Source organism: Eimeria maxima, genomic scaffold, assembly GCF_000499605.1.
Source record: "Eimeria maxima Weybridge genomic scaffold, Emw_scaff151, whole genome shotgun sequence".
NCBI classification, from domain to species: Eukaryota; Apicomplexa; class Conoidasida; order Eucoccidiorida; family Eimeriidae; genus Eimeria; species Eimeria maxima.
In genome coordinates, this window is record NW_013564456.1 from 1 (window position 1) to 15,388 (window position 15,388).

Here is a 15,388-nt window from a genome sequence, read left to right on the forward strand (position 1 = left end):
AATATATATATATATATATATATATGTACATTTTTTTTGCTGTTGAAAGATGTGTAGAAGCATGGACTTTCTTTCTCTACTTTTGCTTGCTTATCGACCCGTATTTTTTGTGGTTTGTCGATTTTATTTGTTTCGTTCGCTTTCCTTTTTTCCTTTCGTGTTGTTGTGTTGCTGCATTTAAGGTTGTCCAATTTGTTGAACTTTGTTGTTCTTCACCCCGTATTTTTCACTTGTTCTGTGTGTTGTTCTTCCATGCGTGCTTTTTGTTTGTTTCCATGCTTTTCCGGCGTGGATTGTTCCTGTGCTTGATTTGCTTTTTAACTTACCTTCTTTTGTGCAAGTAGTTTGTTTGATCAATTTTATTTATTTTTTTCCCTTTTCGTGTACTAATAGCTTTTTTAGGCGTCTTAATGCCTGCTTATATTCCCTTGTGTTTGTGTATTTCTGCGTTTTCCAGTTTGGAGAGAACATATACTATATTGGGGGGAACACGGCAAAGTGCGAGGACGCTGTGGATCTCTGGTATTCGGAAATCAAAAACCTCAAGTAAGTTCTGCTCCTCTGCATCGCTGTATAATCAGTTAATCTGTGATTAATTAATCAATCAATGAATAATTAGTTGACTTGCTGTTTAGTGGCCTCATGCTCTTGTGCTTTATTTGCGTGGTTCTGTCTTCGAATTACTTGGTTTGTAATAGTTGTTTTTGTTCGGTCCGGCGGTTTATCCCCTGTATTGTTGCTCAAGTGGTCAATGAATTAATGGATTGTTTTGGTGTCCATTTTACTGCCCAGTTGAGTTGCTGCTTAGTCGCCCTTTTGGGTGCTGTCGCCTAATCTAGCTCTATACACACTCAGCAGCAGATTCTCTAACAGGAATTTGCAGATAAAATGCAGATGCAGTTTTCGTAGGGGCTTCTCTCGAATGGGAGTGTTCACTTGTCTCCTTTTTTGATATTCACATTTGCCTTTGTGTTTCACCTTGACCCCGATTTACAAATATGGATGGCATTTATTTTTCCATTCAACTGCAGTGCATGAGTTTCCTTTGCAATCTTTTTTGTCGCTGCTGTGCAGCGGGAAGTACCCTGGCGGTAGCTGGACTCTTAAAGAAGGACACTTCACGCAGGTGATGTGGGCAGGCAGCACAGGCCTTGGCTGCGCGGCCACAAATGGACAAAACTGTGAAGGCAGAACCATTGTCATATGCAACTACAAGCCCCAAGGAAATTGGTCTGGGGAGCCTCCATTCTCGTCAGACATACACCAGTAGAAACCCTGAATTCTAAACTCTCCACCATGAAGCAACTCTAGACCCCACAAACAATAATGCTCCAAAATCTTAAGCCATAGATACTTCATAAACCCTAATTCATAAACACTTTAAAAACAATAATCCATACTGCCAATAATGCCCTAATTAATCTCAGTAAACCCTGATTCTCAACTCCCACTTACTACTTCTCAATAATTAGACTGGTCTGTTGCCTGTCGACATACTGCCTATTTAATTTGGTTTGCTTGCCGTTTGCGCAGGGAAGAGGTATGGAACAGCATAATGGAGGCCTCTGCTCCCTTCTCTTTGTCATCGTCTCCGTTGTTTGCTCTGTTGGCCGCTGTTGCGGGGTGCATAGTCAGCTGGGCCCTCATATGGCTTTGAAAGAGACCGTGTCTTTCTTCTTTTTCCTCTTCTTCTTCTTTCCCCCATTCTTTCCCTTCCTTGTCTTTCCCTTCTTTTTCTCACCGCCCCTTTTCCGCTTGTTTTGCTGGGTTTCTTTAAAGAAAAGGCAAGCAAAAACAAGCACAAGCAAACCCGCAGCGTTCAGTGCATGCGCAGGCCAGCACCAATACCACCAACCAGTAGACTGCTAGTCAGCTAAAAGAAGAGATGCAGCTGAACCCACGAACAGAGAAATATACCAGTTAGCAGACAGACAAACTCGCAGACAAAGACAGAAACAAATACAGACAGAAAAACATGTCAGTAGAAAGACAAAGAACAAGTGGCCAGAGAGACACACAACCGGAAAATAGTCACAGTAAAGAGAAAAGGAGATGCAAGCAGGTAATAGCCTGTCTTCATGGCCATTCGCTTGTTTCGCTGTCGGACAATCAACAAAGCACAGTCACAAACAAATTAAGAGCAGGACAAACTGGTTGATAGCGAGACAGGCAAGACGGACAAGTAGAATGAGAAATGAAAAGAGAAGCAACAAGCAATGCCTGAAGAGCACGGGGTACTGCTGCACATTCTCATGCAACATGTCGGGTGCTATTGCCCATTTGTCTCTTCAAACTACCAGACAAAACCGCTAACTAGCCAAGTAATAACAACAGAAGATAAAATCATCAGCGGACAAACGACGAAGAACAAGCGTTCAATTCATTCATTGCCTGATTTATTTACTTGTTTGTTTCCATCTTCTGTCTAGCCTTCGCTTTAACAACCCTTGGGTTTCGCCTGAGAACATCGCCACGTCCGCGTCGCCACCAGCGGGTTGAATGCAAGTTTACTCGTTGCTAGACCATTTGTGTATGCACTCAGTTCCCCTTTATTCGTTATGTTTTTATTTGACTTGAAATATGCCAGGGGGATCGGTGGATTCGTCGGACTAATAGTAGCCTCCGGCTGTGTGCTGCGTAGAGATGTTCTATAGCTCTTTCCAGTTGAACCATTGATTTCTGCCTTTCTCCCTTTAGTTGCTCTGAACATATAACTTTTCTGCCACCTTTTTATTCTTGGTCAGAACCATTATTGCCATGGGGATTCCCCCGTAGCTTTGTTGCTGAACGCCGGCTGTGTTGCTGCTGTGCCGCTGCCTTCTTTTTTGTTTCTTCTCTTGATTTCTGTTTGTCGTGCCATTTATATACTTATTTCCTTGTCATGCCGGTTGTTATTCCACTTGTGTTGTGTTTTGCCTGTTCCTTTACTTGCCCGCCTCCGTCTCTGTTTGCTCGCTTGTTTGCTTGCTGGTATTCTTGTCTGTGATTGATTTGTTGAGTGTTTTTGATTTCTTCGTTCGTTTTGTTCTGCCGATTTGCTGTCTCAGTTGTTGATTTTCCATCTGTCTGTTCTCTTTGTTTTGCTGTTATATGTTTGCTCTTGTTCGCTGGTTTGCTCGTTCCCCGGACTTCTAGCTGGCCCCTTCCTGTTTCGTTGTCACGGTTAGGTCATAGAGGTCAGCTGCAGCTTGTGAAAGCGTTTTCCTTGTTTAATTTGCTAATCTTCAAGTCCGTCCGTGCACTCACCAGCCTTTTGTGGCGCAAAGCCGTCTGCAGTTGCTACACTAAGTAAATTCTGTTCAGCGTTCCACATATAGAGGAAGCATCCTGTAAATTCGATGGAATGTTACTATCCACACTCATTATATATGTCACAAATGCGGCTGCCTTTCGCAGTTGCTTTCCGAAAGAACACCTACATAGAAGAGATGAAAGCCAACAGAAGGGAAAAATTTGGACGAAAAGTCGCCAAATATGCAGCAGCCAACAGCCGACAATAGGGAAAAACAGGTAAGTTCTGACGGCTCAGCAGCAGATGCCATAAACAGAGAAAAGCATTGAAAGGTGTTCCTAAAGAAGCTGCAAAATAACAACAGCACCAAATACACTCCCTGCAATTGACAGTGGACACAAGGCGCAGCAGAGACAAATCGTGCCGCGGGTGGTCTTGCTGCTGCGGCGGTTCTTCTACTACTTCTGTCGATGCTGCAGCTTCTGCTGATGTTCCTGCTGATTGTGCTCTTGCTAATACTCCTGTTCTTGTGCTGCAGCTGCCTTAGCAGCTTCGTGTGGCAGCAGCAGTTGTGGGCGATCTAAATACCGGCATTTCTGCAGCAGCATCAGGAGATTGTCTTGTGGCGGTATCTTTACGGAGGTGGCGGCTGATAGGCGCCTTTTATTTTTGTGAATTTCGTTTAACTGTACTTTACTGTAAAATAAAAGGTGCAACTGACAGGCAAGAATTAACCTAGGAATGAAGAGAACAGCGGCAGCGACCTCTGGTCCTCAGGGCGGACGACAGAATATCCTCGGGCAAATGCATTTAACTCATTTGTACCCCATGCGCAGCATTTTTTAATCTATTATTTACAGTGTATTTACATTTCTGCTTCAAAAGCAGTCCTTCTTGCAACCCCTCGTCCTCGTAGCTACAGCCCGTACTGCTGCTGCTGCTGCCGCTGCTGCTGCTGTTTGCTGCGGCTTTGGGTCTGTATGGAAACCGCCAAAGCTCCATTCCTCAGTTAAACCCCATTAATTTGTTACTTTGTAGAGAGCCAGGAATATAAGCAGATCGCTTTGCTGCATCTATATACGCCCAATACTCAAGAGCAGCAGCAACTGTTCCCTGCTGCTGGAGCTGTTGTGTGTGTACCACAAAACACCCAGCTCCTTTAATTTCTTTGAATTCATTTTGTGCCCATTTTCTCTCCTTGTCGTATTGGCCGCGCACAGGCTTGACTAACAGGTGCAGTGGCAGCAGCAGCAGCGCCAGCAGCAGCAGCACAGACAGCAGCACCACCGAACTGCCCTCTCATATGTGCGCGAAAGCTCTGTGCACACAGAAGACGCCTCACACTCAATCAGAATTGGGGGCGGCGGCTGCTGTTGCTGTTGCTGCTGCAGCCGCAGCAACAGCAGCAGCAGCTGCTGCTCCTCCTGCCTTTCGTGCAGACGTGTCTGCTGGTTTTGACCGGATGTAATGTGCTCGAAAGGCATTCGGTAGGCGCAGCATCCGCTGCTCACTCTTCGGCGGTGCATTGGTTGTTGCTGCCGCTGCTGCTGTTAGTGGCATAGGTGCTGCTGGCATAGGTGCTGCTGCAGCACGTGCGTGTAGCCGCACATAAGCCATAGCCACAGCGGATTGAGGGGATTATAGGCCTGGCAGCAGCAGAATATCCACGACTGCGGTAGCTTGTAATAGTGGCCGAATCAGCCACCACCGCCGTCGCCAGCATAGTAGCAGCAGCAGTAGTACTAGCAGCAGCAGTAGTATCAGCAGTAAAATCGGCCGCGACAGTATCGCCAGCACTAGATCGCCAGGAGAAAGGATACCGTTTTTTGCAGCAGCACTAGCAGCAGCAGATGAAGCGCCAACTGCAGGACGAACAACCGCAGCATTGGCAAGGAACATAGTCGCATTAGCAATCGCGTATTTGGTTTGGTTTGAATTTGTTTTCTCCTCCTGCAGAAGAGGCGGCGAAAAAACCGCAGCTCTGAGCGCTGCTGCTGCTCGCACGCTCAGTCTAAGAGCAGCAGTAGCAGCAGCAGCAGCACTGTCACCCGTGGCGGGAAAAGGAGCAGGGCGACGCTGTGCACTGATTCCCCGCCAATCACGCACCAGGGCCTCACCATTACCCACCCCCAGCACCATTTCTGTCATCATCGTCTGCAGCAGCAGCAGAAGCAGAAGCAGCAGGAGCATCAGGACAAGCAGGAGCGAAGATGTCCGGTTGGTTAAGTGCTAAGATAAGCGCCTTGGGGGAGAAGGTGATGGACTCGGTGTTGGAGGCGGTGGCGAGTCAGCAGGACCAACATCTCAAAGGATTGCAGCAGATGCAGCAATGGCCAGTTTCTCGTCTATTGAATCGGGTTGTGAATGCGAAATACTTTTACAGACAAGCAAATGTTGCCCCTTGTGCTGCATTCGACGAGATATTCCCCCCACAACCCCCGCTCTCTCCCGCTGCTGCTGCTGCGGCAGCGGCAGGCAGAAGCAGCAGCAGCAGCAGCAGCCGGGCGCCCAGTGGGTGCAACGCAGACGAAAACGCCACGGCACCAGTTGCAGCGGCAGGTGCTCCCTACCCCCAAACAGGCCAACAACAGCAGCAACACCAACGGCGTGGTTCCTTGGGATTGCTGCCTCCCTTCATCCCAAGAGATGCAGTTGGACGCCTGGAGATTGCAGTACCAGGTGCTTGCTTGCTGCTGTTCAATGCTGAGGGGGCTCGCACCAACCCACTACAGCAGCAGCAGGCGAAGCACCAGCAGCAGCTGTCATGGATGCTGCGGGTTCTTGTCGAGAATCAGCAGCAGCACAGCCGCACCGTCCGCCTCAGCACCAGCAGTAGTAGTAGTAGTAGTAGTAGCGATTGCATGAACGAGCTGCCTTTCGAGGCTTCTTTTGAGTTCCCTGTGCGCGACCTTTGGACAGACATTTCCCTTGAAGTTATCTGCATTCGCCCATGTAGGCAGATCATATTAAAAGCAAACAAGGATGCTGCTGCGGCTGCTGCGGGTGCTCCCAGCAGCAGTAGCAGTAGCAGTAGCACGTGGGCGCCGCTTGAGGACGTTTCAGGACTGTCTGCTGCTGTTGCTGCTGGCTTAGTGCCACCTCAGCAGCAGAGAGAGCAGCTGCTACAGCAGCTGCACCAACAGCTCGGGGCTGCGTACGACGAAGGCGATGCGGCTCGCCTTCAGCAGCAGCTGCACCAGCTACATCAGCTACAGCAGCTGCACCAGTTGCAGCAGCAGCAACAGCAGCAGCAGCAACAGCAGCAGCAGCAACAGCAGCAGCATGGGACATCCACGGATTTATCACCTTCCGATGGATTTTCCAGTTTAGATGAGCGGCAGCTGTATGGCCGCGTAATCATTCCTCTGTCTTCTTTCCTCCGCGCCTCCTCCCCTGTGCAGCAACAGCAGCACCACCAGCAGCAGCAGCAGAGTTGGTGGTGGAGTGCTGAGTCTGGATGGGTTAGCGAAGGGGAGTTTTGGGCTCATTTATACCCAGACAATAAAAAGCGACAAGAGCGGAAATACCTCAGGCCTGTTAGAGGTTTGCAAACCCTAAACCCTGAATACCCAGCCGTTACCAAGCGCAGCTTCAGGAGGCGCCACGGAGGAACGAGGCCTTTATTACTGTGTTTGTTCCTTCGCTGACTTGTCTATTATATTATTGTATACTGCCAATGTTATTGTGATTCCTTTTGTTCACTACCGCTTTGTTCTTCTGCCGATGGGTCTGTTTCTTTCTCGATTTTCCCGCACAGAGTTTGTGCTTGCTTTCGCGCATTTCTCTTTTCATCTGTTTGTTTGCTCACTTCTCCGAGTATTTATTTGTTGGGTTGGTTTTGTGCTGTCATGTAATTGTCTGTTTATTTTTGCAGTTGTCTGGTTTTTCATCGATCGGCGTTTCTTGTTCTTGCTTTTTTATGTATTGGTCCGTTGCTTTTTTTTTGTTTCTGCTTCCTTGCTTGTTTCAATATCGCTACTTATTTAGTTCATCCTATCCTTGTCTGTTGTTTGATTTGTATTTCTTTTCCTGTATTTCTCTAGTGCCATATCCGTCTGTCAGTCTCTCTGCGTCTCTTGGATTCTTAGTCGCGTTACTGTTAGCTGGACCTTTTCTTCCCCGTTTGCATGCAGGCTTTGAAGACTACGGCATGAAAAATCCGATTTCTTCGTTGGGTTTCATACACCTTCGCATGCGTTTCTGCTGGCAACGAGCTCCGCTGTTGGCTGCTCTTTCTTCTGTCTGCCTGCCTCCATCTTCTCTGTGGCTGATTCCTTCTTCTCCTGAACCCCACTACTTGCAGACATTTGGAAGCAGATGCAGACAATGGCGGTCACAAGAGCCCCGCTGGGTTCCCAAGTTCTTCCAACTCGCCGGTCTGAACGCCCCCTCCCCCCTTCTTTTAACCCTTTAACCATAAACCTAAACATTAAAATTTATTCACCAAGACCCTACATTCTAAACCGCGGACACTCAACAACAATTGGCACTTTACTCTATGATGTATATCGAAAACCTCCTCATTAGTATCGGCTTTTAAACGCTATGCAGCAAACCCCTGAACTGCAAATCCTCCTCCCCTAACCCTCTTGGACCTTGCAAGCTCTACAATGTGCTAAGCCTGTGCTTTTATGGATAACGTACCAGCCCATGCTAATCGTGCTAGCGTTGCTGCTTTTACTGAAGATGCTGGTATAGCGGCTCTGGCTGCGATACTACTGCTGCTGCCGCTTGTGTTTCACTGATGGATAGCCATGAGGACTTGTCCTTACATGTATGGATTATTTCTTTCTTTGTTTGCCTGCAGCGGCTTCTTATCTGCGGAGCTCCTTCAAGGACCACTTGTTTGTTTTGTTATTTTGGCTGCTGCTGTTTTATTTTATTGTCCTCGCGAGGCCTCAGGACTTGCCGCTTGCAGCTGCTGCTTGTGTTGCTGCCGTCTCCTTGTCTTACAAGTGCTGCGAGTCGCAGAGCAGCAGCCGGTCCCCCTGCTGCAGCACAGCTCTTGTTCTTAGCAGCACCAGCAGCAAAAGCACAGCAGATGAGCAGCCGAAAAAGAAGAGGGTTATTCCTCTTCCCGTGCTGCACTGCAGCACAGGGTCTCTCCCACCCCCCTCAACAACAATCTCGTCTCCTCCTGGTGTTTCTACTGCTGCTGCGGACGGCGTCGCAGCTGCAACAGCAGGATCAGCAGCAGGTGGTGCCGAGTCAACAGCGAGTGTGGGGAGCCACGTAATATGGCATTTGCCGCAGCACCAACAGCAGCAGCAGCAGGGGGTTGTTGATTGGATAAATGTCCCGGGGTGCAGCAGCAGCAGGTCGTTGGGGCAGCAGCAGCTGCAGTGGACGACGTCGGATGCTTCTCTAGTGGATGCTGCAACAGCACAACGAGGAGCGTCAGTGCCATCAGGAGCTCCGTCGAATAGTGGTTCAAATCAAGGCCTGTGGCCGTTGCTGTCTCTTGGAGCCGATGATGGGGATGCTGCTGCCGCTGCAGCTTCAGCAGCAGCTGCTGCGGCGGGAGCGGCAGCAGCCATTCCAGGAGCAAGTACAGCGGCAGGCCCGGGATCCGCAGGAGGAGGACCCGGGGGAGCAGTAGCAGCAGGGGCAGCAGCAGGGGCAGCAGCAGGCACAGCAGCAGCCGCTGCTGCAGTTGGTGCAGATGAAGGAGGAGGGGGCGACGGCTTCTCTCTCGTGTTGAGCCCCTTCGGGAAGATTCGGGTGTCTGGGCAGCCCACACCCAGCAGCAGCGAGGAGTGGCCGATCTTTGCTGACGACGAGGCAGAACCGCACCTCGCAGAACAGTTGCAGAACCTCGTCGAAGTCTCCACTGTGCTGCAGGTTCGCTGCTGCTGCATCTGCTGCTGTTGATGCCGTTTCTATTCTGATTGCCATTCAGCTCACATGTCCTGGCATCTGCTCTGCGCGAGGCATCCCAGGAGCGCTTTCCCAAGTTGCTACATTTGCTGTTGCTGAGTGCGACCCCATGCGGTACTGCTTTTGCTGCTGCACCTGCTGCTGCTGCGTGGGTTGAGTGTGGTGCTGTTCTCAGTTGATATTTGGCTACACCGCACAATGTTTAGACAAAGTGAAGTATGCATTTAACTGGGAAGACCCTCTGCTGACATTTGGGTCGGTTGTTTTGCTGCTGCTGAACGGGCTGCTGCTGTCACTGCTGCTGCGGCTGTTGTGTCTGGTTCCCCTGTTCTACTGGCGTCTGTTTGCCTTCTGTTGTCTGCTGTCGAACGCTGCAACACGAGCAGCAGCAGCAGGACCTGCAGCAGGTACAACAGATGCACCAAAGGGGGAGCTGCCGCTTGAGCAACAGCGCCGAACTGCTGCCGAGGGCTCTGCTGGAGCAGCAGCAGCAAAGGATCAGCAACTGCAGCAGCATCAGGCAGCAGCAGTGTCGCCGAGGTGTCAATCGTTTACCAATACTGAAGGGCTCCTGAGCAGTAGCTCCTCCTTCTCGCAGAAGCAACCCTCGTGGTTTGGCGGCTTCTTAAGGCAGAGGCGTAGCAGCAGCAGGCGTGAAGGATCTGTTTCAAAGGGTGGTGATGACGGCGCTGCCGACCCGCGCAGCGGCAGCAGAGTTCGCGCAGAGGATGAGGCGTCGCTGCTCTCTGCTGCTACTTCTGCTAACAGCAGCAGCAGGAGTACGGCGTCATTTTTCGTGGACTACGCAGTCCGCTGTTTGTGTGCGATTTTGGGTGTATGCATGCGCGCTTGCAGAGGGCTGTTGGAGATAGCTTTCGACCGTGTTGGAGTGCCTCTGCTGATGCTGGTGGAGTCCGTTGCTGTTTCGTATTTCGCTGTTGTAGCCTTTTGGTGGGCTCACCTCCCGGAGCAGAGGGAGGTTGAACACAGACAGATTGCGCTGTCGCAGCTGCTGCCATCCTTGTCGGTACTGTTGCCTCCTGAGGCACGCGAGGCAGCAGCAGCAGCAGCAGCGCGCCAGCAGCAGCAGCAGCACTCCTCAGCCGCGGTGGCGTCGGCGGCAGCAGCAGCAGCTGCTGCTGCAGAAGCCGGGGGAGGGGCTCCCACCGCCTCCTTCAAGCCCCACGGCCTATTCCCAGAAGATGTTTATCTGTTCTTAAAACAGTACTGCCGCAGCAGGTGGAAGCGCGAGAACCCTGTGACAGCGCAGCTGTATGCAGCAGCGCCTTATCTTATGCCCCGCAGCAGGAGCAGCAGCATATGCTTAGATGAACCCGAACAGCAACAGCAACAGCAACAACAACAGCAGCAACAACAGCAGCAGCGAGAACCCTCTGCCTTCGGTTCTTTTTCACTCGAACTTCGCAAGGGGGCCTCTTCACCCTGGGCGTCTTCTCTCGGTACCTCTGAGGTGCAGCAGCAAGACCAGCAGCAGCAGCGGACAGATTCCTTGCTCAGCTGGAGCGGCTTGGGGAGTGCTATTGCAGCAGCAGCAGCAGCGACATCAGAGGGAGGTCCAGACGCTTGTGAAGGATCGTCTCCTCCACAGCAGCGCAGCAGCAGCAGCAGCAGCAGCAAGGGTCCGTTGCTGACTCATTCTGAGTCCTTGACACACCTAACAGCACAAGGAGAGGTTGAGCGCCTCATGTTGCACCCTCAGTTCATTTCATGGCAGCAGCAGCTCTTTGAAAGGGGACAGAGAACAGCAGCAGATGAACTGAGCGACGACGAACAGCAGCAGCAACAGGAGCATCAGCGGCTGCTACTGCTGCAGCAACAGGGACTGCACGCCCAGGAACACCAACAGGAGCAGAACGAGCAGCAGCAGCAGCAAGGAAATAGAGGCGTGCGCCAACACCACCAACACGAGAAGCAACGGCAAAAGCAACAGCTGCAGCAGGAACAGCACAGAGAGAGTTCACAGGAAGCAGCAGGGCCCTTCGGTAGCCTCGCCTTTCCTGGTCTCAAGGCTCTCTTTGGCCGTAAGTCAAGTTCAGAGCACCCCGCGAATGGCAGTGCGGCGTGAGCTGTTCCTCCTGGTGCAGCTACTGTGCCATTGTAGTGAATATCGTGTAACAGCTGCTCCACCGATGCAGTTGCCGCTGCAGCAGTCCTGCAGCAAACGCACGCTGCTTCGGCAGTCGAGTTTGGTGTTGCAGCGTATGCCCTGCTACAATGGCTGCTGCTGCGGCTGCTGTTGCTGCAGTGCGGCAACAACAGCAGCAGAGTAAGCGCCGCGTGTACAGTCCGTCTTTTGGTGAATTCCGCAGCACCAGTGTGGTTGTTGAAGCAGTGACATGTTACAGAAGGGCTCTGTGCTGCACCCCAGCAGAAGCCGTAGTAAGTGCAACAGCTGTAGCCACTACAGCTGCAAGAGGCATAACGGGAGTAGCAGAAGTAACAATAGTAACGGCACAAGCAGCAGCAGCAGTTTGAGAAGCAGGAGATCAAGATAGGGCTGGTAGAGCTCAAGGAACTGGGCTGGCTTCCTATCGAAGTGTGCTGCTGCTGCTGTTGCCGTATTAGATAATCGTGGAGCTGCCCCCGTAACTATGAGTGTTCTTGCTACTGCAGCGGCCGCTGAGGCTATGGTTGCTGCTGTTGCAGTTGTAAGAATTTCCGCTGCTGTGGCAGTGATCCTGCGAGCAACGTTCTAGTAGAATTGGACAGCAACTGGAGCTGGTGCTGCAGCAGCTTGTGCAGCACGAAGAGTAGTTTTTCCAAGGGCAAGCAGAAGGCTTCGGTAGCACTTGCATAGATGGGAAGACGAGCAGCCGCTGCAGCAGCATGTTGCGTTGCTGTTGCTGCAGCAAGCTGTTGCTCCAGCAGAGGCTTCTGTTGCTTAGTTTGCTGGTGGAGAAGGTCGCTGCATGCTGCGGCAGCACTATCTTTGCATTTGATTGTGTGGAGAAACTCCAGCAGCAAATCGGAGGTTCCTCTGAGCTTGCTGTTGCTGCTGTGTGTTGCGGCGCAGAAAGAAGCAAGGAAGTGGAGGCAACGCCCAGAAGCAGCAGTAACAGCAGCAGCAGCAGTAGCAGGCGGATACGGAACCCAGCAAGTTTTTCTACAGCACTAAGAGAAGGCCAGCAGCGTCCTGTCGTTCGGTTCCGCGACGGGCACCACCCTCAGCAGCAGCAACAGCAGCATAAGCATGACTGTCCGTACGCTAGAGGTGAGCTGACGATGACGTGGTTTATGCAGTGCCTCTCTTCAACGGTGCGACAGCCAATAAACAGCATGCACTGGCTCCTGCATTCGTTCTGGTGCTGTTGCAGCTGCCAGCAGCGGCAGCAGGAAATAAGGGTGTATTTAGTTTTTGGGTTTGATTGTCTCAGGATCTGAGGCTGTCCATGCAGATGAAGTGAGTGACAGCAACTGTTACGCCAGCAGCAACAGCCGCAGCAACAGTGGCAACACAGGGGAGGTAAGACCCTCCTCTCATGTGGATAACCGAGATTCCGGGCTGTCGCAGCACGAGGAGGCCGACGCTAAGCCCTTGGCTCAGGAGGAGCAGCTGCTGGTACATCCAGGAGATCCTGGTGCTGCTCCTGCCTCGTCAACCATCGACAGCAGTGGCACCGATTCGGCAGCAGCAGCAATTGCTGCAGCAGCCGCAGCAGCTGGTGCTTGCCCAGATGAAACTCCTAAAGGGGAGCCCGTAAGCGCGTCTATCACCACTAGGTCCTCAGTGACGCAGCAGGAGAACGAGCTCGAACCACAGCAGCAGCAGCAACACGATGCGGATTTGTGGGTCAAGGGCCAGCAGCACGCGCAGATGGCGCTACAGCAGCTGCAGAATGTGCAGCAGCAGCTGCATGCGATCGAAGAACAGCAGACTATTCTTGCAAGGAAGGCTCTGCAGAAGTACCCAACAGAAGATGCAGAAGCTTTGCAGCAGCTGCAGCAGCAGCGCCCTGGAGGCGCCTCACAACAGCAACACGAAGGAGAATGCCGTCAAGGAGCTGGCTCCACGGACCGGCCTATGAAGGATTCAGGTTCACTGCAGCAGCAACAGCAGCAGCTGCAGCAACAGGAGCAACAACGTCAATCTTCATGGTGGCCTGCCGGCCCTTGGAACGAAACGCTGTCTTCTCCTATGGGGCTTTCACGTGCAGATTTCTCTTCTTGGTCGTTTTCTCAGCATCCTCATCATCAGCAGCAGCGGCATTTGAGCAGCAGCATCCCTGATTTGACTAGCAGGAACTGGCTGCTGGGATCTGGGGAGCAGATGAGGCAGCAGCAGCACACAGACCCATCCAGCAATGGGAGGAGCAGCAGCATGCAGACGCTCACAGGCAAAGACAGTTTCTCTGCTGCTCTCGCATCCATTGGTTCATTCGTCGAAAGCCTTGGCTGGAACTTCAATACACCAGGAGCAGTAGCAGCACCTGCTACTGCATCAACAACAGCTGCTGCAGCAACGGCGACAGCAGACACTGCTGCTGGAGGAGCTGCTGCACCTGCCGCTACTGACCAGCAGCAGCAGACCTAGGAAGCGCAAGCTGCAGCGGCGGATTTCAAGGTGTGAATAGTGCAGTTTGACAGCCCAGCAGCAGCAGCCCAACAGCAGCAACCGGGTAGAACAAACAGCAAACGCAGCACAGTGAGAACTCAGTTGAGCTAGCATCCGCCAGAACGAATGCGATTGCAACACAGACATTCTAGAGAGATAATAGGCCTTCAATAACCGATGTCAGAACTTTTATTTGCAGCAGTTGCGGCGGCAGCAGCTCGTTTTGCTTTGTTTTGGTATTTGCTTCGGTGCGTTGGCCTTTGCTGCAGTATATTGCTCATTCTCTTGTCTGTCTGTACGGCCCTTTGCTGCTGCTGCTTTGGCTGCTGTTACAACAGTGGCTGGTATCGGCTACAGCCACTGTTGTTCTGGTCTACTGTTGCTGTTGCCGCTTGGTGTTGCTGTACGGCAGCTGTTGTGCCGCGTTTGGTGGAGCTAATGAGCGTGGCTGTTAGTAGTTTGTCACTTGCGTCCTTCATTTGCAAACGAGGTAAACACTTCGGGGCACAGTTATATTATCATGCTAGCTGCAGAATGCGGGGCACTACTCTTAGAGATACTGCGCACTCCAACTTCTTGATACCTGTAAATGTTTCCGCAAGCCCCGAGTTCTCTTGCTGGTGCAGACGCAGCAACAGTAGCAACAGCAGTAACAGCAGCAATGGTAGGAACAGTATGCATTCTCTCTGTAGATGTGCAAGAGGACCCGTTGACAAAGCAGAAATCCACTGGAAAAGTTGCGACGAGACAGCTTTTTGAGGCGGATATGTCAGCTCGTCCCCCACTACTTTGATACTAGTAACAGACTCTACAGCTGTGGAAGCAACTACACTGGTATGCTGCAGCTGCAAGCTGAATTCGTCATTGGAAGAGCATAGCAGATGGCGTAGCACATACATATGTGCAAATATCCACAACTGAGGATATCTACTGCGGATACATACACTCAATAATGCAACTATACGTAAAATTATACTCTCGTAGACTTGGTGTGGCAGTATCCAAACCCCTCTCTTCTTTATCCGGAAGTTTCCTTTGGTTTCAGTCTCTTATTTATTTGGGGATATATTTTTGGTCGCTATTTGGCCTATGTTCGTTGTTGTCAGTGTTCACCTACCTAGGCAAACTAGAGGTGATGCTGCGTGCCTTGTTGATGTACACCCCTTCTCAAAACGCCTGCATGCAGAGGAAGGGTTAATCGGTCTAAATCGCATACAAACATTTCTAATATATTTTCGACCAACTGTTTTGTATAGTGGGAAACTGGCCAGGGCCAGAGAGAGAGGAAGCTGCAATGCTGTCTGCGCGTCACTCCTCCAGACGCCAGCTCCGAGACAATCCCATAAAACTCAATTGAATACGAACAAAGGTTCCGGTCTTTACTTAATGCAAAAGCGCGGAAGTGGGACTGCTGACGCCTTACTGTAGCTGGCAAGAGTCGGCAACGGAGCGCCTCTGCAGACGGCGGGATGTATACATACATCCCCACAAGTTGAAACATTTGTCAGGACAAAAAAGCAAAAAACGGTAAAATTTGAGTAAGCAATATGATATTTTAGGAAGTTTTTTTATTTCTAGACAAACCTCGGAAAATGCCCCCATTCCCGAGCACCAGCAAAAAGCTGCTGGAGCAGAGAGCACAACCGACAAGGTATATTGGTGGTTGTATGATAAAGGAGCCAATTTCGGGTGGGCGTTATTAATTA

General features: G+C 51.1%; 2 protein-coding genes across 2 annotated transcripts; both read left to right on the forward strand.

The window, feature by feature from the left end:
• Positions 1-457: 457 nt before the first annotated feature.
• EMWEY_00017960 (SCP-like domain-containing protein, putative) lies at positions 458-1,657 on the forward strand (the record flags this gene model as incomplete). Its single annotated transcript, XM_013479994.1, has 3 exons — positions 458-546; positions 1,075-1,230; positions 1,534-1,657. Coding segments are annotated over 3 exons (369 nt in total), but the record flags the coding sequence as incomplete, so codon positions are not given.
• A 3,785-nt stretch (positions 1,658-5,442) lies between these two features.
• On the forward strand, positions 5,443-13,661 carry EMWEY_00017970 (hypothetical protein, conserved; the record flags this gene model as incomplete). Its single annotated transcript, XM_013479995.1, has 6 exons — positions 5,443-6,775; positions 8,040-9,073; positions 9,285-11,191; positions 11,329-11,396; positions 12,144-12,341; positions 12,505-13,661. The coding sequence occupies 6 exons, from the start codon at positions 5,443-5,445 to the stop codon at positions 13,659-13,661; spliced, it is 5,697 nt and encodes a 1,898-aa protein (XP_013335449.1).
• Positions 13,662-15,388: the final 1,727 nt, after the last annotated feature.